This window comes from Oncorhynchus clarkii, chromosome 27 (genome assembly GCF_045791955.1).
Source record: "Oncorhynchus clarkii lewisi isolate Uvic-CL-2024 chromosome 27, UVic_Ocla_1.0, whole genome shotgun sequence".
NCBI lineage: Eukaryota > Metazoa > Chordata > Actinopteri > Salmoniformes > Salmonidae > Oncorhynchus > Oncorhynchus clarkii.
In genome coordinates, this window is record NC_092173.1 from 49,683,713 (window position 1) to 49,707,686 (window position 23,974).

Sequence of the window (23,974 nt, forward strand, 5' to 3'; positions counted from 1 at the left end):
AGTATATTTCACGTGTTGTGTAGTATATTGTACATGTGTTGTGTAGCATATTGTACATGTGTTGTGTAGTATATTTGACATGTGTTGTGTAGTATATTGTACATGTGTTGTGTAGTATATTTCACGTGTTGTGTAGTATATTATACATGTGTTGTGTAGCATATTGTACATGTGTTGTGTAGTATATTTGACATGTGTTGTGTAGTATATTGTACATGTGTTGTGTAGTATATTTCACGTGTTGTGTAGTATATTTGACATGTGTTGTGTAGTATATTGTACATGTGTTGTGTATTATATTGTACATGTGTTGTGTAGTATATTTGACATGTGTTGTGTAGTATATTGTACATGTGTTGTGTATTATATTGTACATGTGTTGTGTAGTATATTTGATATGTGTTGTGTAGTATATTGTACATGTGTTGTGTAGTATATTTGATATGTGTTGTGTAGTATATTGTACATGTGTTGTGTATTATATTGTACATGTGTTGTGTAGTATATTGTACATGTGTTGTGTATTATATTGTACATGTGTTGTGTAGTATATTTGATATGTGTTGTGTAGTATATTGTACATGTGTTGTGTAGTATATTGTACATGTGTTGTGTAGTATATTTGATATGTGTTGTGTAGTACATTTGGCATGTGTTTGACATGTGTTTTGTATTATATTGTACCTGCGTTGTGTAGTATATTCTACATGTGTTGTGTAATATATTTGTACATGCGTTGTGTAGTATATTGTACATGTCTTGTGTAGTATATTTGACATGTGTTGTGTAGTATATTGTACATGTGTTGTGTAGTATATTGCACATATGTTGTGTAGTATGTTGTACATGTGTTGTGTAGTATATTGTACATGTGTTGTGTAATATATTTGTACATGTGTTGTGTAGTATATTGTACATGTCTTGTGTAGTATATTTGACATGTGTTGTGCAGTATATTGTACATGTGTTGTGTAGTATATTGTACATATGTTGTGTAGTATGTTGTACATGTGTTGTGTAGTATATTGTACATGTGTTGTGTAGTATATTTCACGTGTTGTGTAGTATATTGTACATGTGTTGTGTAGCATATTGTACATGTGTTGTGTAGTATATTTGACATGTGTTGTGTAGTATATTTGACATGTGTTGTGTAGTAGATTGTACATGTGTTGTGTAGTATATTTGACATGTGTTGTGTAGTATATTTGACATGTGTTGTGTAGTATATTGTACATGGGTTGTGTAGTATGTTGCACATATGTTGTTTAGTATATTTGACATGTGTTGTGTAGTATATTGTACATGTGTTGTGTAGTATATTGTACATGTGTTGTGTAGCATATTGTACATGTGTTGTGTAGTATATTTGACATGTGTTGTGTAGTATATTGTACATGTGTTGTGTAGTATATTTCACGTGTTGTGTAGTATATTTGACATGTGTTGTGTAGTATATTGTACATGTGTTGTGTATTATATTGTACATGTGTTGTGTAGTATATTTGATATGTGTTGTGTAGTATATTGTACATGTCTTGTGTAGTATATTTGACATGTGTTGTGCAGTATATTGTACATGTGTTGTGTAGTATATTGTACATATGTTGTGTAGTATGTTGTACATGTGTTGTGTAGTATATTGTACATGTGTTGTGTAGTATATTTGACATGTGTTGTGTAGTACATTGTACATATGTTGTGTAGTATATTTGACACGTGTTGTGTAGTATATTGTACATGTGTTGTGTAGTATGTTGTACATGTGTTGTGTAGTATATTGTACATGTGTTGTGTATTATATTGTACATGTGTTGTGTAGTATATTTGATATGTGTTGTGTATTATATTGTACATGTGTTGTGTAGTATATTGTACATGTGTTGTGTATTATATTGTACATGTGTTGTGTAGTATATTTGATATGTGTTGTGTAGTACATTTGGCATGTGTTTGACATGTGTTTTGTATTATATTGTACCTGCGTTGTGTAGTATATTCTACATGTGTTGTGTAATATATTTGTACATGTGTTGTGTAGTATACTGTACATGTCTTGTGTAGTATATTTGACATGTGTTGTGCAGTATATTGTACATGTGTTGTGTAGTATATTGCACATATGTTGTGTAGTATGTTGTACATGTGTTGTGTAGTATATTGTACATGTGTTGTGTAGTATATTTGACATGTGTTGTGTAGTATATTGTACATGTGTTGTGTAGCATATTGTACATGTGTTGTGTAGTATATTTGACATGTGTTGTGTAGTATATTGTACATGTGTTGTGTAGTATATTTCACGTGTTGTGTAGTATATTTGACATGTGTTGTGTAGTATATTGTACATGTGTTGTGTATTATATTGTACATGTGTTGTGTAGTATATTTGATATGTGTTGTGTAGTACATTTGGCATGTGTTTGACATGTGTTGTGTAGTATATTGTACTTGTGTTGTGTAGTATATTGTACATGTGTTGTGTAGTATATTTGACATGTGTTGTGTAGTATGTTGTACATGTGTTGTGTAGTATATTTGACATGTGTTGTGTAGTATATTGTACATGTGTTGTGTAGTATATTGTACATGTGTTGTGTAGTATGTTGCACATATGTTGTGTAGTATATTTGACATGTGTTGTGTAGTATGTTGTACATGTGTTGTGTAGTATATTGTACATATGTTGTGTAGTATATTTGACATGTGTTGTGTAGTATATTGTACATATGTTGTGTAGTATATTGTACATGTGTTGTGTAGTATATTTGACATGTGTTGTGTAGTATATTTGACATGTGTTGTGTAGTAGATTGTACATGTGTTGTGTAGTATATTTGACATGTGTTGTGTAGTATATTTGACATGTGTTGTGTAGTATATTGTACATGGGTTGTGTAGTATGTTGCACATATGTTGTTTAGTATATTTGACATGTGTTGTGTAGTATATTGTACATGTGTTGTGTAGTATATTGTACATGTGTTGTGTAGCATATTGTACATGTGTTGTGTAGTATATTGTACATGTGTTGTGTAGTATATTTCACGTGTTGTGTAGTATATTGTACATGTGTTGTGTAGTATATTTCACGTGTTGTGTAGTATATTGTACATGTGTTGTGTAGCATATTGTACATGTGTTGTGTAGTATATTTGACATGTGTTGTGTAGTATATTGTACATGTGTTGTGTAGTATATTTCACGTGTTGTGTAGTATATTGTACATGTGTTGTGTAGCATATTGTACATGTGTTGTGTAGTATATTTGACATGTGTTGTGTAGTATATTGTACATGTGTTGTGTAGTATATTTCACGTGTTGTGTAGTATTTTTGACATGTGTTGTGTAGTATATTGTACATGTGTTGTGTATTATATTGTACATGTGTTGTGTAGTATATTTGATATGTGTTGTGTAGTATATTGTACATGTGTTGTGTATTATATTGTACATGTGTTGTGTAGTATATTTGATATGTGTTGTGTAGTATATTGTACATGTGTTGTGTATTATATTGTACATGTGTTGTGTAATATATTTGTACATGTGTTGTGTAGTATATTGTACATGTCTTGTGTAGTATATTTGACATGTGTTGTGCAGTATATTGTACATGTGTTGTGTAGTATATTGCACATATGTTGTGTAGTATGTTGTACATGTGTTGTGTAGTATATTGTACATGTGTTGTGTAATATATTTGTACATGTGTTGTGTAGTATATTGTACATGTCTTGTGTAGTATATTTGACATGTGTTGTGCAGTATATTGTACATGTGTTGTGTAGTATATTGTACATATGTTGTGTAGTATGTTGTACATGTGTTGTGTAGTATATTGTACATGTGTTGTGTAGTATATTTCACGTGTTGTGTAGTATATTGTACATGTGTTGTGTAGCATATTGTACATGTGTTGTGTAGTATATTTGACATGTGTTGTGTAGTATATTGTACATGTGTTGTGTAGTATATTTCACGTGTTGTGTAGTATATTTGACATGTGTTGTGTAGTATATTGTACATGTGTTGTGTATTATATTGTACATGTGTTGTGTAGTATATTTGATATGTGTTGTGTAGTACATTTGGCATGTGTTTGACATGTGTTTTGTATTATATTGTACCTGCGTTGTGTAGTATATTCTACATGTGTTGTGTAATATATTTGTACATGTGTTGTGTAGTATATTGTACATGTCTTGTGTAGTATATTTGACATGTGTTGTGCAGTATATTGTACATGTGTTGTGTAGTATATTGCACATATGTTGTGTAGTATGTTGTACATGTGTTGTGTAGTATATTGTACATGTGTTGTGTAGTATATTTGACATGTGTTGTGTAGTATATTGTACATGTGTTGTGTAGTATATTGTACATGTGTTGTGTAGTATATTGTACATGTGTTGTGTATTATATTGTACATGTCTTGTGTAGTATATTTGACATGTGTTGTGCAGTATATTGTACATGTGTTGTGTAGTATATTGCACATATGTTGTGTAGTATGTTGTACATGTGTTGTGTAGTATATTGTACATGTGTTGTGTAATATATTTGTACATGTGTTGTGTAGTATATTGTACATGTCTTGTGTAGTATATTTGACATGTGTTGTGCAGTATATTGTACATGTGTTGTGTAGTATATTGTACATATGTTGTGTAGTATGTTGTACATGTGTTGTGTAGTATATTGTACATGTGTTGTGTAGTATATTTCACGTGTTGTGTAGTATATTGTACATGTGTTGTGTAGCATATTGTACATGTGTTGTGTAGTATATTTGACATGTGTTGTGTAGTATATTGTACATGTGTTGTGTAGTATATTTCACGTGTTGTGTAGTATATTTGACATGTGTTGTGTAGTATATTGTACATGTGTTGTGTATTATATTGTACATGTGTTGTGTAGTATATTTGATATGTGTTGTGTAGTATATTTGACATGTGTTGTGTAGTATATTGTACATGTGTTGTGTATTATATTGTACATGTGTTGTGTAGTATATTTGATATGTGTTGTGTAGTACATTTGGCATGTGTTTGACATGTGTTTTGTATTATATTGTACCTGCGTTGTGTAGTATATTCTACATGTGTTGTGTAATATATTTGTACATGTGTTGTGTAGTATATTGTACATGTCTTGTGTAGTATATTTGACATGTGTTGTGCAGTATATTGTACATGTGTTGTGTAGTATATTGCACATATGTTGTGTAGTATGTTGTACATGTGTTGTGTAGTATATTGTACATGTGTTGTGTAGTATATTTGACATGTGTTGTGTAGTATATTGTACATGTGTTGTGTAGTATATTGTACATGTGTTGTGTAGTATATTGTACATGTGTTGTGTATTATATTGTACATGTGTTGTGTAGTATATTTGATATGTGTTGTGTAGTATATTTGACATGTGTTGTGCAGTATATTGTACATGTGTTGTGTAGTATATTGCACATATGTTGTGTAGTATGTTGTACATGTGTTGTGTAGTATATTGTACATGTGTTGTGTAGTATATTTGACATGTGTTGTGTAGTATATTGTACATGTGTTGTGTAGCATATTGTACATGTGTTGTGTAGTATATTTGTACATGTGTTGTGTAGTATATTTGACATGTGTTGTGTAGTATATTGTACATGTGTTGTGTAGTATATTTCACGTGTTGTGTAGTATATTTGACATGTGTTGTGTAGTATATTGTACATGTGTTGTGTATTATATTGTACATGTGTTGTGTAGTATATTTGATATGTGTTGTGTAGTATATTTGACATGTGTTGTGTAGTATATTGTACATGTGTTGTGTATTATATTGTACATGTGTTGTGTAGTATATTTGATATGTGTTGTGTAGTACATTTGGCATGTGTTTGACATGTGTTTTGTATTATATTGTACCTGCGTTGTGTAGTATATTCTACATGTGTTGTGTAATATATTTGTACATGTGTTGTGTAGTATATTGTACATGTCTTGTGTAGTATATTTGACATGTGTTGTGCAGTATATTGTACATGTGTTGTGTAGTATATTGCACATATGTTGTGTAGTATGTTGTACATGTGTTGTGTAGTATATTGTACATGTGTTGTGTAGTATATTTGACATGTGTTGTGTAGTATATTGTACATGTGTTGTGTAGTATATTGTACATGTGTTGTGTAGTATATTGTACATGTGTTGTGTATTATATTGTACATGTGTTGTGTAGTATATTTGATATGTGTTGTGTAGTATATTTGACATGTGTTGTGCAGTATATTGTACATGTGTTGTGTAGTATATTGCACATATGTTGTGTAGTATGTTGTACATGTGTTGTGTAGTATATTGTACATGTGTTGTGTAGTATATTTGACATGTGTTGTGTAGTATATTGTACATGTGTTGTGTAGCATATTGTACATGTGTTGTGTAGTATATTTGTACATGTCTTGTGTAGTATATTTGACATGTGTTGTGCAGTATATTGTACATGTGTTGTGTAGTATATTGTACATATGTTGTGTAGTATGTTGTACATGTGTTGTGTAGTATATTGTACATGTGTTGTGTAGTATATTTGACATGTGTTGTGTAGTACATTGTACATATGTTGTGTAGTATATTTGACACGTGTTGTGTAGTATATTGTACATGTGTTGTGTAGTATGTTGTACATGTGTTGTGTAGTATATTGTACATGTGTTGTGTATTATATTGTACATGTGTTGTGTAGTATATTTGATATGTGTTGTGTAGTATATTGTACATGTGTTGTGTAGTATATTGTACATGTGTTGTGTATTATATTGTACATGTGTTGTGTAGTATATTTGATATGTGTTGTGTAGTACATTGTACATATGTTGTGTAGTATATTTGACACGTGTTGTGTAGTATATTGTACATGTGTTGTGTAGTATGTTGTACATGTGTTGTGTAGTATATTGTACATGTGTTGTGTAGTATATTTGACATGTGTTGTGTAGTATATTGTACATGTGTTGTGTATTATATTGTACATGTGTTGTGTATTATATTGTACATGTGTTGTGTAGTATATTTGATATGTGTTGTGTAGTATATTGTACATGTGTTGTGTATTATATTGTACATGTGTTGTGTAGTATATTTGATATGTGTTGTGTATTATATTGTACATGTGTTGTGTAGTATATTGTACATGTGTTGTGTATTATATTGTACATGTGTTGTGTAGTATATTTGATATGTGTTGTGTAGTACATTTGGCATGTGTTTGACATGTGTTTTGTATTATATTGTACCTGCGTTGTGTAGTATATTCTACATGTGTTGTGTAATATATTTGTACATGTGTTGTGTAGTATATTGTACATGTCTTGTGTAGTATATTTGACATGTGTTGTGCAGTATATTGTACATGTGTTGTGTAGTATATTGCACATATGTTGTGTAGTATGTTGTACATGTGTTGTGTAGTATATTGTACATGTGTTGTGTAGTATATTTGACATGTGTTGTGTAGTATATTGTACATGTGTTGTGTAGTATATTTCACGTGTTGTGTAGTATATTGTACATGTGTTGTGTAGCATATTGTACATGTGTTGTGTAGTATATTTGACATGTGTTGTGTAGTATATTGTACATGTGTTGTGTAGTATATTTCACGTGTTGTGTAGTATATTTGACATGTGTTGTGTAGTATATTGTACATGTGTTGTGTATTATATTGTACATGTGTTGTGTAGTATATTTGATATGTGTTGTGTAGTACATTTGGCATGTGTTTGACATGTGTTGTGTAGTATATTGTACTTGTGTTGTGTAGTATATTGTACATGTGTTGTGTAGTATATTTGACATGTGTTGTGTAGTATGTTGTACATGTGTTGTGTAGTATATTTGACATGTGTTGTGTAGTATATTGTACATGTGTTGTGTAGTATATTGTACATGTGTTGTGTAGTATGTTGCACATATGTTGTGTAGTATATTTGACATGTGTTGTGTAGTATGTTGTACATGTGTTGTGTAGTATATTGTACATATGTTGTGTAGTATATTTGACATGTGTTGTGTAGTATATTGTACATATGTTGTGTAGTATATTGTACATGTGTTGTGTAGTATATTTGACATGTGTTGTGTAGTATATTTGACATGTGTTGTGTAGTAGATTGTACATGTGTTGTGTAGTATATTTGACATGTGTTGTGTAGTATATTTGACATGTGTTGTGTAGTATATTGTACATGGGTTGTGTAGTATGTTGCACATATGTTGTTTAGTATATTTGACATGTGTTGTGTAGTATATTGTACATGTGTTGTGTAGTATATTGTACATGTGTTGTGTAGCATATTGTACATGTGTTGTGTAGTATATTGTACATGTGTTGTGTAGTATATTTCACGTGTTGTGTAGTATATTGTACATGTGTTGTGTAGTATATTTCACGTGTTGTGTAGTATATTGTACATGTGTTGTGTAGCATATTGTACATGTGTTGTGTAGTATATTTGACATGTGTTGTGTAGTATATTGTACATGTGTTGTGTAGTATATTTCACGTGTTGTGTAGTATATTGTACATGTGTTGTGTAGCATATTGTACATGTGTTGTGTAGTATATTTGACATGTGTTGTGTAGTATATTGTACATGTGTTGTGTAGTATATTTCACGTGTTGTGTAGTATATTTGACATGTGTTGTGTAGTATATTGTACATGTGTTGTGTATTATATTGTACATGTGTTGTGTAGTATATTTGATATGTGTTGTGTATTATATTGTACATGTGTTGTGTAGTATATTTGATATGTGTTGTGTAGTATATTGTACATGTGTTGTGTAGCATATTGTACATGTGTTGTGTATTATATTGTACATGTGTTGTGTATTATATTGTACATGTGTTGTGTATTATATTGTACATGTGTTGTGTAGTATATTGTACATGTGTTGTGTATTATATTGTACATGTGTTGTGTAGTATATTTGATATGTGTTGTGTAGTATATTTGACATGTGTTGTGTAGTATGTTGTACATGTGTTGTGTAGTATATTGTACATGTGTTGTGTAGTATATTCTACATGTGTTGTGTAATATATTTGTACATGTGTTGTGTAGTATATTGTACATGTCTTGTGTAGTATATTTGACATGTGTTGTGTAGTATATTGTACATGTGTTGTGTAGTATATTGCACATATGTTGTGTAGTATGTTGTACATGTGTTGTGTAGTATATTGTACATGTGTTGTGTAATATATTTGTACATGTGTTGTGTAGTATATTGTACATGTCTTGTGTAGTATATTTGACATGTGTTGTGCAGTATATTGTACATGTGTTGTGTAGTATATTGTACATATGTTGTGTAGTATGTTGTACATGTGTTGTGTAGTATATTGTACATGTGTTGTGTAGTATATTTCACGTGTTGTGTAGTATATTGTACATGTGTTGTGTAGCATATTGTACATGTGTTGTGTAGTATATTTGACATGTGTTGTGTAGTATATTGTACATGTGTTGTGTAGTATATTTGACATGTGTTGTGTAGTATATTTGACATGTGTTGTGTAGTAGATTGTACATGTGTTGTGTAGTATATTTGACATGTGTTGTGTAGTATATTTGACATGTGTTGTGTAGTATATTGTACATGGGTTGTGTAGTATGTTGCACATATGTTGTTTAGTATATTTGACATGTGTTGTGTAGTATATTGTACATGTGTTGTGTAGTATATTGTACATATGTTGTGTAGTATATTTTACATTTGTTGTGTAGTATATTGTACATGTGTTGTGTAGTATATTGTACATGTGTTGTGTAGTATATTGTACATATGTTGTGTAGTATAAAATACTTACTCTCTTCTTTCTTGCTCAGAATGGCTGGAAGATTGTAAATCTGGAGAAAATCAACAGAGTTAATTCCACTCAGTTGAAAACCATTTTACAAGGGGACGCATCCTGAAGCAGAGTGTCAAACACTTCCTGGAGGGACATGTTTGTTTGTTATTAACCCTTTACACGGGTGGAAATTCTCCTATGTGGACAGAGCTACACTGAAATGTTCCTTACAGAAGAAGTATGGAAAGCATATGCAATACCATGGTAGCAATTAAAAGGGAATAGTTTGGAGATCATGGGGAAATAATTTGACTAAATGTGAGGACCCAACCGTTCACCTGACACAAGACTGAATCTAAATACTACACTGTTGATTGCATGTGCATTTTAAACTTACTGTACTTTTCACCTCATTTGTTGAACTAAATCTAAAAAAAACTCTGGATACATTCAGTAACATGATCAGAATATTCCTGGACAATGTGTGGTAGGTGCAACATAAGACAAAACAAATGTCAAGGGTTTGAGAAAGAGGTCAAACTGCTGTCTCCAAGTGGCCACACACCTCTCCAAGTTCCCACACACCTGTCCAAGTGGCCACACGCCTCTCCAAGTGGCCACACGCCTCTCCAAGTGGCCACACGCCTCTCCAAGTAGCCACACACCTCTCCAAGTTCGCACACACCTCTCCAAGTTCCCACACGCCTCTCCAAGTTCCCACACACCTCTCCAAGTAGCCACACACCTCTCCAATAGCCACACACCTCTCCAAGTTCCCATACGCCTCTCAAAGTAGCCACACACCTCTCCAAGTGGCCACACACCTCTCCAAGTGGCCACACACATCTCCAAGTGGCCACACGCCTCTCCAAGTGGCCACACGCCTCTCCAAGTGGCCACACGCCTCTCCAAGTTCCCACACACCTCTCCAATTAGCCACACACCTCTCCAATAGCCACACACCTCTCCAAGTTCCCATACGCCTCTCAAAGTAGCCACACACCTCTCCAAGTGGCCACACACCTCTCCAAGTGGCCACACACATCTCCAAGTGGCCACACACCTCTCCAAGTAGCCACACGCCTCTCCAAGTTCCCACACACCTCTCCAAGTAGCCACACACCTCTCCAAGTGGCCACACACCTCTCCAATAGCCACACACCTCTCCAAGTTCCCACACGCCTCTCCAAGTGGCCACACGCCTCTCCAAGTTCCCACACGCCTCTCCAAGTAGCCATACACCTCTCCAAGTTCCCACACACCTCTCCAATAGCCACACACCTCTCCAAGTTCCCACACGCCTCTCCAAGTGGCCACACGCCTCTCCAAGTGGCCACATGCCTCTCCAAGTTCCCACACGCCTCTCCAAGTTCCCACACACCTCTCCAAGTTCCCACACGCCTCTCCAAGTGGCCACACGCCTCTCCAAGTGGCCACATGCCTCTCCAAGTTCCCACACGCCTCTCCAAGTTCCCACACGCCTCTCCAAGTGGCCACACACCTCTCCAAGTTCCCACACACCTCTCCAAGTTCCCACACACCTCTCCAAGTGACCACACACCTCTCCAAGTTCCCACACACCTCTCCAAGTGGCCACACACCTCTCCAAGTTCCCACACACCTCTCCAAGTTCCCACACACCTCTCCAAGTAGCCACACACCTCTCCAAGTTCCCACACACCTCTCCAAGTGGCGACACACCTCTCCAAGTGGCCACACACTTCTCCAAGTTCCCACACACCTCTCCAAGTAGCCACACACCTCTCAAGTTCCCACACACCTCTACAAGTAGCCACACACCTCTCCAAGTGGCCACACACCTCTCCAAGTTCCCACACGCCTCTCCAAGTGGCCACACACCTCTCCAAGTGGCCACACACCTCTCCAAGTGGCCACACACCTCTCCAAGTTCCCACACATCTCTCCAAGTAGCCACACACCTCTCCAAGTGGCCACACACCTCTCCAAGTTCCCACACACCTCTCCAAGTGGCCACACACCTCTCCAAGTGGCCACACACCTCTCCAAGTGGCCACACACCTCTCCAAGTTCCCACACACCTCTCCAAGTGGCCACACACCTCTCCAAGTGGCCACACACCTCTCCAAGTGGCCACACACTTCTCCAAGTTCCCACACGCCTCTCCAAGTTCCCACACGCCTCTCCAAGTTCCCACACACCTCGCCAAGTGTGCATAGTTCAAGTATTTTCAATGCACTTTATGACTCAAAAAAGATTATTCAACTATAAGGTGTTTTTAATTTTTTATCTCTCCTAGCTATGCCGATGAGGAACTAGATCAAGCACACTTGTTGTTGTTTTGTTTGGAACACAGCCCTGCATCCCCCACCATCACACAATTACTGTTGTTATTTACGCAATCCAAAAACTCGATTTTTATCTATCACAATCTGGGTCAGCTGGTCATTTGGCTTGCTTGTAATGACATCAAAGCGGTACTTATTGTAATCTTTAATGTTTCATCTTTCAAAATACATTGAGTCTGAGATCTTAATTTGCCCAATAACCAGGAGGGATGGAGGCATCTTACTGCCGAGCGAGGTGCTCCAGTTCAGAACGGCTGATGTTCAAAAACCCATAAGGTATTCCATTTAGCCACTGTATTTCAATGCAGCTGTTTATCAGTGGCCAAATCTGCCATGTTCAACCCATTTTCAAGCTACAACCTACACAACCAGGTAACAACGGGAGTTCCTAACTAATCAATGATGTTAGTTGATCAGTTTAAGGGAAGGGGTGAAAACCCTTAGACATACAGCCCACCAGGAATTGAGTTTGACACACCTGTCCAAAAGCTACAGTATAGTTATGTTTCATACAGCCAGAAGGGGGCACCAAAGACAAACATATTTTCACTGTGTCCCTGCCAGACACCAGAACCAGCTAGACTGCACTGGAGTGGGGATATAAAAGGAGAGATGGAAAGGGAGAAAGAGAGAGAAAGAGAGGGGGGGGGTGGGTGAAAATAAAATAGAGAGAGAAAGGAAGGAAGAGAGAACGTGCAAGAGAGAAAGAGACAGGGGGAGATAGTATGAAGAAAAGAGCGAGGGAGAGATGAGAAGAGAGAGGGAGAGAGGAGAAAGGAGAGGGAGAGGTGTGAGGAGAGAGGGAGAGATGAGAAGAGATAGGGAGAGAGAAGAGAAGAGAGAGGGAGAGAGAAGAGAGAGGGAGAGAGAGAAGAGAAGAAAAGAAAGGGAGAGGTGAGAAGAGAACAGAGAGGGAGAGATGTGAAGAGAGAGGGAGGGAGAAGAGAGAGGGAGAGGTAAGAAGAGAGAGGGAGAGAGAAAAGAGAGGGAGATATGAGAAGAGAGGGAGAGATGAGAAGAGAAAAGAAGAGAGAGGGAGAGATGAGAAGAGAGGGAGAGATGAGAAGAGAGAGGGAGAGGTGAGGAGAGAGGGAGAGGTGAGAAGAGAGAGGGAGAGGTGAGAAGAGAGGGAGACATGAGAAGAGAACAGAGAGGGAGAGATGAGATGAGAACAGAGGGAGAGGGAGAGATGAGAAGAGAACAGAGGGAGAGGTTCCTCACCGGCTCCTTGCCATCCATAGCCTCCAGCCACAGCCTTCTGTTGGACTCAGACAGAGCCTGGAGAGTCACGATGCCATGCCTGGAACAGGTGCACACACCACACAGGACACATCAGTCACATCTCACTGCCCAGGGTCCATAAGCCTTCATCCCAAATGGCACCCTATTCCCTATATATTGCACTACTTTTGACCAGGACCCCTAGGCTCTCCCTCTCCCAGAGGTGTCTGGTCAAAAGTCGTGCATAGGGTGCCGTTTGAGTCATACTCATAGTGATACAGTAGCAGGCCATGTTTAAACAGCAAACACCTCTATCAAATGAATTCAATGAAATGACTACTGTGCTTAAACATAGTAGTCTTCACACAGTACTGTGTCCTTCTCTAAATCATGTCAGTGTTTACATTCCCACTCCAAATGAACATAGTGCTTTGATTTGTCCTCCTTGCATGCATTCCCTGTAGGGTATCTCCAGGTGGGTCTGATCTCTGAATACACACCAATTTTGGATCATTATGACAGTAAATTAAACCACTGACAGTAGAGGATGCATTCATGAAATAATATGCCGTTTGTGTGCATCATGCCTCTGGGCCTTGCCAATGTATAATGTTTCTGTCCCATCCCAAATGATCTGGAATGAACATACTAATAATAGGCCTAGAGTATGGTTGTAGGTATTAGTACTAATGTAATAGTACTAATCTAATAGTACAAATGTAATAGTACTAATGTAATACTATTAATGTCATAGTAGTAATGTAATAGTACGAATGTACTAGTATTAATGTCATAGTACTAATGTAATAGCACCAATGTAATAATATTAATGTACTAGTATTAATGCTATAGTACTAATGTGTTAGTAGTGATGTTATGGTACTAATGTACTAGTATTAATGGTATAGTATTAATGTAATAGTACTAATGTACTAGTATTAATGTTATAGTACTAATGTAATAGTACAGATGTAATAGTACTAATGTAATAGTATCAATGTAATAGTATTAATGTACCAGTATTAAATGTTATAGTGCTAATGTACTAGTATTAATGTTATAGTGCTAATGTAATAGTACGAATGTAATAATATTAATGTAATAGTACTACTGTACTAGTATTAATGTTATAGTACTAATGTACTAGTATTGATGTTATAGTATTAATGTAATAGTACCAATGTAATAGTACTAATGTAATAATATGAATGTACTAGTATTCATTTTATAGTATTGCCGTTATAGTACTAATGTACAAGTATTAATGTTATAGTACTGATGTAATATTACTAGTGTAACAGTATTAATGGTATAGTATTAATGTAATAGTATTCATGTAATAGTATTAATGTAAGAGCATTAATGTACTAGTATTTATATTATAGTACTGATGTAAGAGTACTAATGTAATAGTATTAATGTAATAGTACCAATGTAAGAGTCTGTGATAGTATTAATGTAATAGTATTAATGTAATAGTACTAATGTAACAGAACCAACGTAACAGTACCAATGTAATAGTACTAGTGTAATAGTATTACTGCTATAGTATTAATGTTATAGTACTAATGTACTAGTATTAATGTTATAGTACTGCTGTAATAGTACTACTGTAATAGTACTAGTGCAATCATGTCAATGCTGTAGTATTAATGTAATGGTACTAATGTACTAGTATTCATGTTATAGTATTATTGTTATAGTACTAATGTACTAGTATTAATGTTATAGTACTGATGTAATAGTACTACTGTAATAGTACTAATGCAATCATGTCAATGCTGTAGTATTAATGTAATGGTACTAATGTACTAGTATTCATGTTATAGTTCTAATGTAATAGTACTAATGCACTAGTACCAATGTAATAGTATTAATGTTATATTATTAGTGTTATAGTATTAATGTAATAGTACTAATGTAATAGTACTAATGTAATAGAACTAATGTAATAGTACCAATGTATTAGTACTAATGTAATATAACGAATGTAATAGTACTAGTGTAATAGTATTAATGTTATAGTATTAATGTAATAGTACTAATGTAATAGTACCAATGTAATATTATTACTGTTATAGTATTAATGTAATAGTATGAATGTAATACTTGTAATGTAATAGTATTGATGTAATAGTATTAATGTAATAGCATTGGTGTAATAGTATTAATGTAATAGCATTGATGTAATAGTATTAATGTAATAGTCGTAATTTAATAGTATTAATGTAATAGTCGTAATGTAATAGTACTAATGTGATAGTATTAATGTAATAGTATTAATGTAATAGTATTAATGTAATAGTCGTAATGTAATATTATTAATGTAATAGTACTAATGTAATAGTATTAATGTAATAGTCGTAATGTAATAGTATTGATGTAATAGTCGTAATGTAATAGTATTGATGTAATAGTATTAATGTAATAGTCGTAATGTAATAGTATTAATGTAATAGTATTAATGTAATAGTCGTAATGTAATAGTATTAATGTAATAGTATTAATGTAATAGTATTAATGTAATAGCCGTAATGTAATAGTCGCAATGTAATAGTATTAATGTAATAGTCGTAATGTAATAGTATTAATGTAATAGTCGTAATGTAATAGTATTAATGTAATAGTACTAATCTAATAGTATTAATGTAATAGTCGTAATGTAATAGTATTAATGTAATAGTACCAATGTAATAGTATTAATGTAATAGTACTAATGTAAAAGTATTAATGTAATAGTATTAATGTAATAGTACTAATGTAATAGTATTAATGTAATAGTATAAATGTAATAGTATTAATGTAATAGTCGTAATGTAATAGTCGTAATGTAATAGTATTAATGTAATAGTCGTAATGCAATAGTATTAATGTAATAGTCGTAATGTAATAGTATTAATGTAATAGTATTAATGTAATAGTATTAATGTAATAGTCGTAATGTAATAGTATTAATGTAATAGTCGTAATGTAATAGTATTAATGTAATAGTCGTAATGTAATAGTATTAATGTAATAGTCGTAATGTAATAGTATTAATGTAATAGTCGTAATGTAATAGTATTAATGTAATAGTCGTAATGTAATAGTATTAATGTAATAGTATTAATGTAATAGTCGTAATGTAATAGTCGTAATGTAATAGTATTAATGTAATAGTATTAATGTAATAGCCGTAATGTAATAGTATTACTGTAATAGTATTAATGTAATAGCCGTAATGTAATAGTATTAATGTGATAGTCGTAATGTAATAGTATTAATGTAATAGCATTAATTTAATAGTCGTAATGTAATAGTATTACTGTAATAGTATTAATGTAATAGCCGTAATGTAATAGTATTAATGTAATAGTATTAATGTAATAGTCGTAATGTAATAGTCGTAATGTAATAGTATTAATGTAATAGTCGTAATGTAATAGTATTAATGTAATAGTCGTAATGTAATAGTACTAATGTGATAGTCGTAATGTAATAGTACTAATGTAATAGTATTAATGTAATAGTCGTAATGTAATAGTCGTAATGTAATAGTATTAATGTAATAGTATTAATGTAATAGTCGTAATGTAATAGTATTAATGTAATAGTACTAATGTGATAGTCGTAATGTAATAGTCGTAATGTAATAGTATTAATGTAATAGTCGTAATGTAATAGTATTAATGTAATAGTCGTAATGTAATAGTATTAATGTAATAGTATTCATGTAATAGTCGTAATGTAATAGTACTAATGTAATAGTATTAATGTAATAGTACAAATGTAATAGTATTAATGTAATAGTACTAAAGTAATAGTCGTAATGTAATAGTATTAATGTAATAGTCGTAATGTAATAGTATTAATGTAATAGTATTAATGTAATAGTATTAATGTAATAGTCGTAATGCAATAGTATTAATGTAATAGTATTGATGTAATAGTCGTAATGTAATAGTCGTAATGCAATAGTATTAATGTAATAGTATTAATGTAATAGTACAAATGTAATAGTATTAATGTAATAGTACTAAAGTAATAGTACCAATGTAATAGTACTAAGTAATAGTATTCATGTACTGGCATTAATATAATAGTATTCATGTAATAGTATTAATGTAATGGCACTAATGTAATAGTATTCATGTAATAGTACCAACGTAATATTATTAATGTAATAGTGTTAATATAATAGTACTAATGTAATAGTAGTAATATAGTAGTACCACTGTAATAGTATTAATATAATAGTACCAATGGAATAGTATTAATGTAATGGTATTAATGTAATAGCACTAATGTAATAGTATCTGTGTAAAAGTATTAATGTAATAGTATTAATGTAATAGTATCCATGTAAAAGTATTAGTGTAATAGTACTAATGCAATAGTATCCATGTAATCGTATTAATGTAATATTATCCATGTAATGGTATTAATGTAATAGTATCCATGTAATAGTATTAATGTAATAGTGCTAATGTAATAGTATCTGTGTAAAAGTATTAATGTAATAGTATTAATGTAATAGTATCCATGTAATGGTATTAATGTAATAGTATCCATGTAATGGTATTAATGTAATAGTATCCGTGTAATAGTATTAGTGTTATAGTACTAATGTAATAGTATCTGTGTAAAAGTATTAATGTAATAGTATCCATGTAATAGTATTAGTGTAATAGTACTAATGCAATAGTATCCATGTAATAGTATTAATGTAATAGTATCCATTTAATGGTACTAATGTAATAGTATCCATGTAATGGTATTAATGTAATAGTATCCATGTAATGGTATTAATGTAATAGTATCCATGTAATAGTATTAATGTAATAGTGCTAATGTAATAGTACTAATGTAATAGTATCCATGTAATAGTATCCACATAATATTATCCATGTAAGAGTATTAACGCAATAGTACTAATGTAATAGTATCCATGTAATAGCATCCATGTAATATTATCCATGTAATAGTACTAATGTAATAGTATCCATGTAATATTAACCATGTAATAGTACTAATGTAATAGTACTAATGTAATAGTATCCATGTAATATTAACCATGTAATAGTACTAATGTAATAGTACTAATGTAATAGTATCCATGTAATATTATCCATGTAATAGTACTACTGTAATAGTACTAATGTAATAGTATCCATGTAATAGTATTAATGTAATAGTACTAATGTAATAGTATCCATGTAATAGTATCCATGTAATATTAACCATGTAAAAGTACTAATGTAATAGTATCCATGTAATAGTATCCATGTAATAGTATTAATGTAATAGTACTAATGTAATAGTATCCATGTAATATTATCCATGTAATAGTATCAATGTAATAGTACTAATGTAATAGTATCCATGTAATAGTATCCATGTAATAGTACTAATGCAATAGTATCCATGTAATAGCATCCATGTAATATTATCCATGTAATAGTACTAATGTAATAGTATCCATGTAATATTATCCATGTAATAGTATTAATGTAATAGTACTAATGTAATATTATCCATGTAATAGTATCCATGTAATATTATCCATGTAATAGTACTAATGTAATAGTACTAATGTAATAGTATCCACGTAATAACATCCATGTAATATTATCCATGTAATAGTACTAATGTAATAGTATCCATGTAATATTAACCATGTAATAGTACTAATGTAATAGTATCCATGTAATAGTATTAATGTAATAGTATTAATGTAATAGTATCCATGTAGTAGTACTAATGTAGTATTATCCATGTAATAGTATTAATGTAATAGTATTAATGCTATAGTATTAATGTTATAGTATTACTGTAATAGTATCTTTGTAATAGTATCCATGTAATAATATTAATGTAATAGTGCTAATGTAATAGTATTAATGTAATAGTACTAATGTAATAGTATTAATGTAATAGTATCCATGTAATAGTATTAATGTAATAGTGCTAATGTAATAGTATTAATGTAATAGTACTAATGTAATAGTATCCATGTAATATTATCCATGTAATAGTATCCAGGCAATAGTAAATAAATGTTAACATGAACTCATATATTGATGCATTACCGCCCACCGGCTAGTAGTAAGAGTTAGCGCTAGCTGAAAGCCGATGCTGCTGACGTGTTGGAATAGAGCAGGCTGACTCCTGTGGTGACTCAGAACACCCAGACAGCAAGTGTAATGTAATGATGATGAATGGATGAGCTGGAGATGAACATACGGTGTCCATTTTAGAACAACCTCAGTCGCAAGCCTCATCCTGGGTATACTTTCCCCTAGGTTCAGATCTAGGATCAGCTTCCCCTCCCCCAATACTAACGATTAGTGGAGGAAAATAAATAAAGCTGACCGAAGATCAGCGGCAACTCCACCGTATCCCAGGGTGAGGCTTGAGGAAAAGGATGTCCTCAAAAGTACACCGTACAGGAAGATGACTGGGGTCGTGGCTCCACGTTGCCCTTGTGGTTAGAACAAGCACCTTGTGGCATATCTGATCTTTCAGGTGATAAATTAGTTAGCTACCCAGCCAGTTAAACAGGAGTTAATGTCCATGCTCACCTCAGCAGCGCATCAGATTGGAGAAGAAGAGAGAGAGCTGCTTTGACCAGAACCTGGGTTCAAATACTCTTTTTGAGATAATTTAAAATACTTTGTGTTTTTTTTATGTTTGCCTGTATTAATTAAAACCAATGAATGTACGTATATAAAATTCCCCAAACTGTTTACCTGCCCATCTGGCATCCTAGGCAAAATAGAACAAACGCTGAAATGATTTGAAAGATTTCAAATAGTATTTGAATCCAGGTCTGATGGTTAGCTACTGCTACACCCTCCCTCTCCGTTCTGAAACGCACCGACCCAGCCGAGCGAAGGCCTGAATGTGCTGATGCCATCATCTCATCAATTAAAACCACTTGATCAATGGCTTTCCTCCTTGTTCTCCAGGACTGGTTTGATCTGCATCTGAATGTCTGTCTGCCTCTTCCTGTCCTTCTTACTGTACTAGTCAAACATTTAAGGTCGTATTAAAATCAACAATGTTCCCCCCATGCATTAAGGGGCTCTGAAATCTGACAATTGTACAATTGGAATCAAGTTGACGAATGACTCCATTAAAGTCAGAATGATATTATTGAAATCGATAAATGATTATAGTAATTGCAGATGAGAAGAAATTATTCAAGTGGAATAGTATTTTTGTGTCACGCTTTCCTTTCCCATCAAAATTGATTGTGATTGGTGAAGTCTGATTCGGTGATTGTGATTGGTGGAATGGAAAGATTAAAAAAAAACAATGTATTTTATTCAAAGTTAATTTGAAGTTGTAAAGTTTGATAGATTCAGTGAGTGAATGAATGGGCACGACTATCAGCCTTGAACACATGCAGTAACATGCTCATCGCTACAGCAACATGCTCATCGCTACAGCAACATGCTCATCGCTACAGCAACATGCTCATCGCTATAGCAACATGATCATCGCTATAGCAACATGCTCATCGCTGCAGCAACATGCTCATCGCTATAGCAACATGCTCATCGCTATAGCAACATGCTCATCGCTACAGCAACATGCTCATCGCTATAGCAACATGCTCATCGCTACAGCAACATGCTCATCGCTGCAGCAACATGCTCATCGCTACAGCAACATGCTCATCGCTGCAGTAACATGCTCACTGCTCTGAGAGAGAGGGGACAGTATAGTAACAGTATAGTAACGTCACTGGTCACATACCGGACTTTACAGAACTTTAACTGAAGAGGTCGGAAAAGAGTTCCTTGACAGATGTCAGTTCTACATCGACACGAAGAAACACAGAGAGAGAAGAAGAAATGGGTACAAATAACAGAAAACTGAAACAAGAGAATTGTACGTATAAAGACTGCTTACTAGATGGCACATTTAGTCAAACAAAAGGCTTCAGTGAAAGGACACTGAGAAGAACATGCAGGACACGAACAGACAGAGCTGAAAACATCTAAACACATCCACACACTAATAATAACAATAGCTAAAAAACGTCCAATCAGGTTTGAACAGGGAGTTAAAAACGTCCAATCAGGTTTGAACAGGGAGTTAAAAACGTCCAATCAGGTTTGAACAGGGAGTTAAACAGTTAATGAAAGGGGACATCCACTTGTTCTCCCATTAAGGCGTCTGTCTTTTCAAATCCCACAGAGTTGCAATCAGTCCCAAGTGACTGCAGTGGAACCAGCACTAGTCTGATGATAACAATCATTACGACGACAACTGGGTCTGTTACTGTCATCATCATTGACTACCGTTGCCATGCCATAGTCATAGCCATTTGGCTAGAGCACAGACAGGGCAGGGAACAGCAGGCTAAATAGGAGCGACATTTTAATATTAATAAGATGATTCATACAACTACTGATCTGAATAATGATGACAGACCTCTCCACCACTTCGATGTCGAAACAGAAACGCTTGTCGATGGAGTCGGTCTTCCTTCGGATACAGGACTTCAGCTTGAACATCTCAGATGGACTCACCACCAGACCATTCTAGAACACAACAGAGAGATTCATGATTAGACTGGTGTAGAACACAACAGAGGGATTCATGATTAGACTGGTGTAGAACACAACAGAGGGATTCATGATTAGACTGGTGTAGAACACAACAGAGGGATTCATGATTAGACTGGTGTAGAACACAACAGAGGGATTCATGATTAGACTGGTGTAGAACACAACAGAGGGATTCATGATTAGACTGGTGTAGAACACAACAGAGGGATTCATGATTAGACTGGTGTAGAACACAACAGAGGGATTCATGATTAGACTGGTGTAGAACACAACAGAGGGATTCATGATTAGACTGGTGTAGAACACAACAGAGGGATTCATGATTAGACTGGTGTAGAACACAACAGAGGGATTCATGATTAGACTGGTGTAGAACACAACAGAGGGATTCATGATTAGACTTGTGTAGAACACAACAGAGGGATTCATGATTAGACTGGTGTAGAACACAACAGAGGGATTCATGATTAGACTGGTGTAGAACACAACAGAGGGATTCATGATTAGACTGGTGTAGAACACAACAGTAGTATTTCCTGGTCAGCTCTAGTTTATTGTCTAGAACTAGGGCCAATAGTATTTCCTGGTCAGCTCTAGTTTATGGTCTAGAACTAGGGCCAATAGTAATTCCTAGGCAGCTCAAGTTTATAGTCTAGAACTAGGGCCAATAGTATTTCCTGGTCAGGTCTAGTTTATTGTCTAGAACTAGGGCCAATAGTATTTCCTGGTCAGGTCTAGTTTATTGTCTAGAACTAGGGCCAATAGTATTTCCTGGTCAGGTCTAGTTTATTGTCTAGAACTAGGGCCAATAGTATTTCCTGGTCAGCTCTAGTTTATTGTCTAGAACTAGGGCCAATAGTATTTCCTGGTCAGCTCAAGTTTATAGTCTAGAACTAGGGCCAATAGTATTTCCTGGTCAGGTCTAGTTTATTGTCTAGAACTAGGGCCAATAGTATTTCCTGGTCAGGTCTAGTTTATTGTCTAGAACTAGGGCCAATAGTATTTCCTGGTCAGCTCTAGTTTATGGTCTAGAACTAGGGCCAATAGTATTTCCTGGTCAGCTCAAGTTTATAGTCTAGAACTAGGGCCAATAGTATTTCCTGGTCAGGTCTAGTTTATTGTCTAGAACTAGGGCCAATAATATTTCCTGGTCAGCTCTAGTTTATAGTCTAGAACTAGGGCCAATAATATTTCCTGGTCAGCTCTAGTTTATTGTCTAGAACTAGGGCCAATAGTATTTCCTGGTCAGCTCTAGTTTATTGTCTAGAACTAGGGCCAATAGTATTTCCTGGTCAGGTCTAGTTTATTGTCTAGAACTAGGGCCAATAGTATTTCCTGGTCAGCTCTAGTTTATTGTCTAGAACTAGGGCCAATAGTATTTCCTGGTCAGCTCTAGTTTATTGTCTAGAACTATGGCCAATAGTATTTCCTGGTCAGCTCTAGCTTATTGTCTAGAACTAGGGCCAATAGTATTTCCTGGTCAGCTCTAGCTTATTGTCTAGAACTAGGGCCAATAGTATTTCCTGGTCAGCTCTAGCTTATTGTCTAGAACTAGGGCCAATAGTATTTCCTGGTCAGGTCTAGTTTATTGTCTAGAACTAGGGCCAATAGTATTTCCTGGTCAGCTCTAGTTTATTGTCTAGAACTAGGGCCAATAGTATTTCCTGGTCAGGTCTAGTTTATTGTCTAGAACTAGGGCCAATAGTATTTCCTGGTCAGCTCTAGTTTTTTGTCTAGAACTAGGGCCAATAATATTTCCTGGTCAGTAAAAACTCTGGACACTAATAATATAATGTTTATCACCGCCCAGTAGATGCCTGTGTACTACAGTATACACTACCTGTTTGCCAGCTGATTTGGTTTCAAAGGTGGTCATGGTGAAGGCTTTGCTGCTCTTCTCATACGTACAGTAGTGTCGCGTCCACGTGCATCCCAGCGGCCCTGATACAGAGAGAAGGAACAACACAGCCATGATTGGTCATGAAAGAACAACAAATACATTTAAAAAGGCACC

At 34.2% G+C, this 23,974-nt stretch overlaps 1 protein-coding gene across 2 annotated transcripts in view; it reads right to left on the bottom strand.

Annotated features, from left to right (window-relative positions):
- LOC139385663 (rho GTPase-activating protein 42) overlaps positions 1-23,974 on the bottom strand; it is a 225,947-nt gene that overhangs the window by 76,389 nt on the left and 125,584 nt on the right. The window contains exons 9-13 of one of the 2 annotated variants that reach the window (XM_071130909.1): positions 23,801-23,901; positions 21,824-21,933; positions 21,143-21,202; positions 13,403-13,481; positions 9,873-9,912 (exon numbers count right to left, since the gene is read on the bottom strand). In XM_071130909.1, the coding sequence (XP_070987010.1) occupies positions 9,873-9,912; positions 13,403-13,481; positions 21,143-21,202; positions 21,824-21,933; positions 23,801-23,901 (390 nt within the window). The remainder of the gene's footprint in view (positions 1-9,872; positions 9,913-13,402; positions 13,482-21,142; positions 21,203-21,823; positions 21,934-23,800; positions 23,902-23,974) is intronic. The other variant, XM_071130910.1, reaches the window with a different exon arrangement.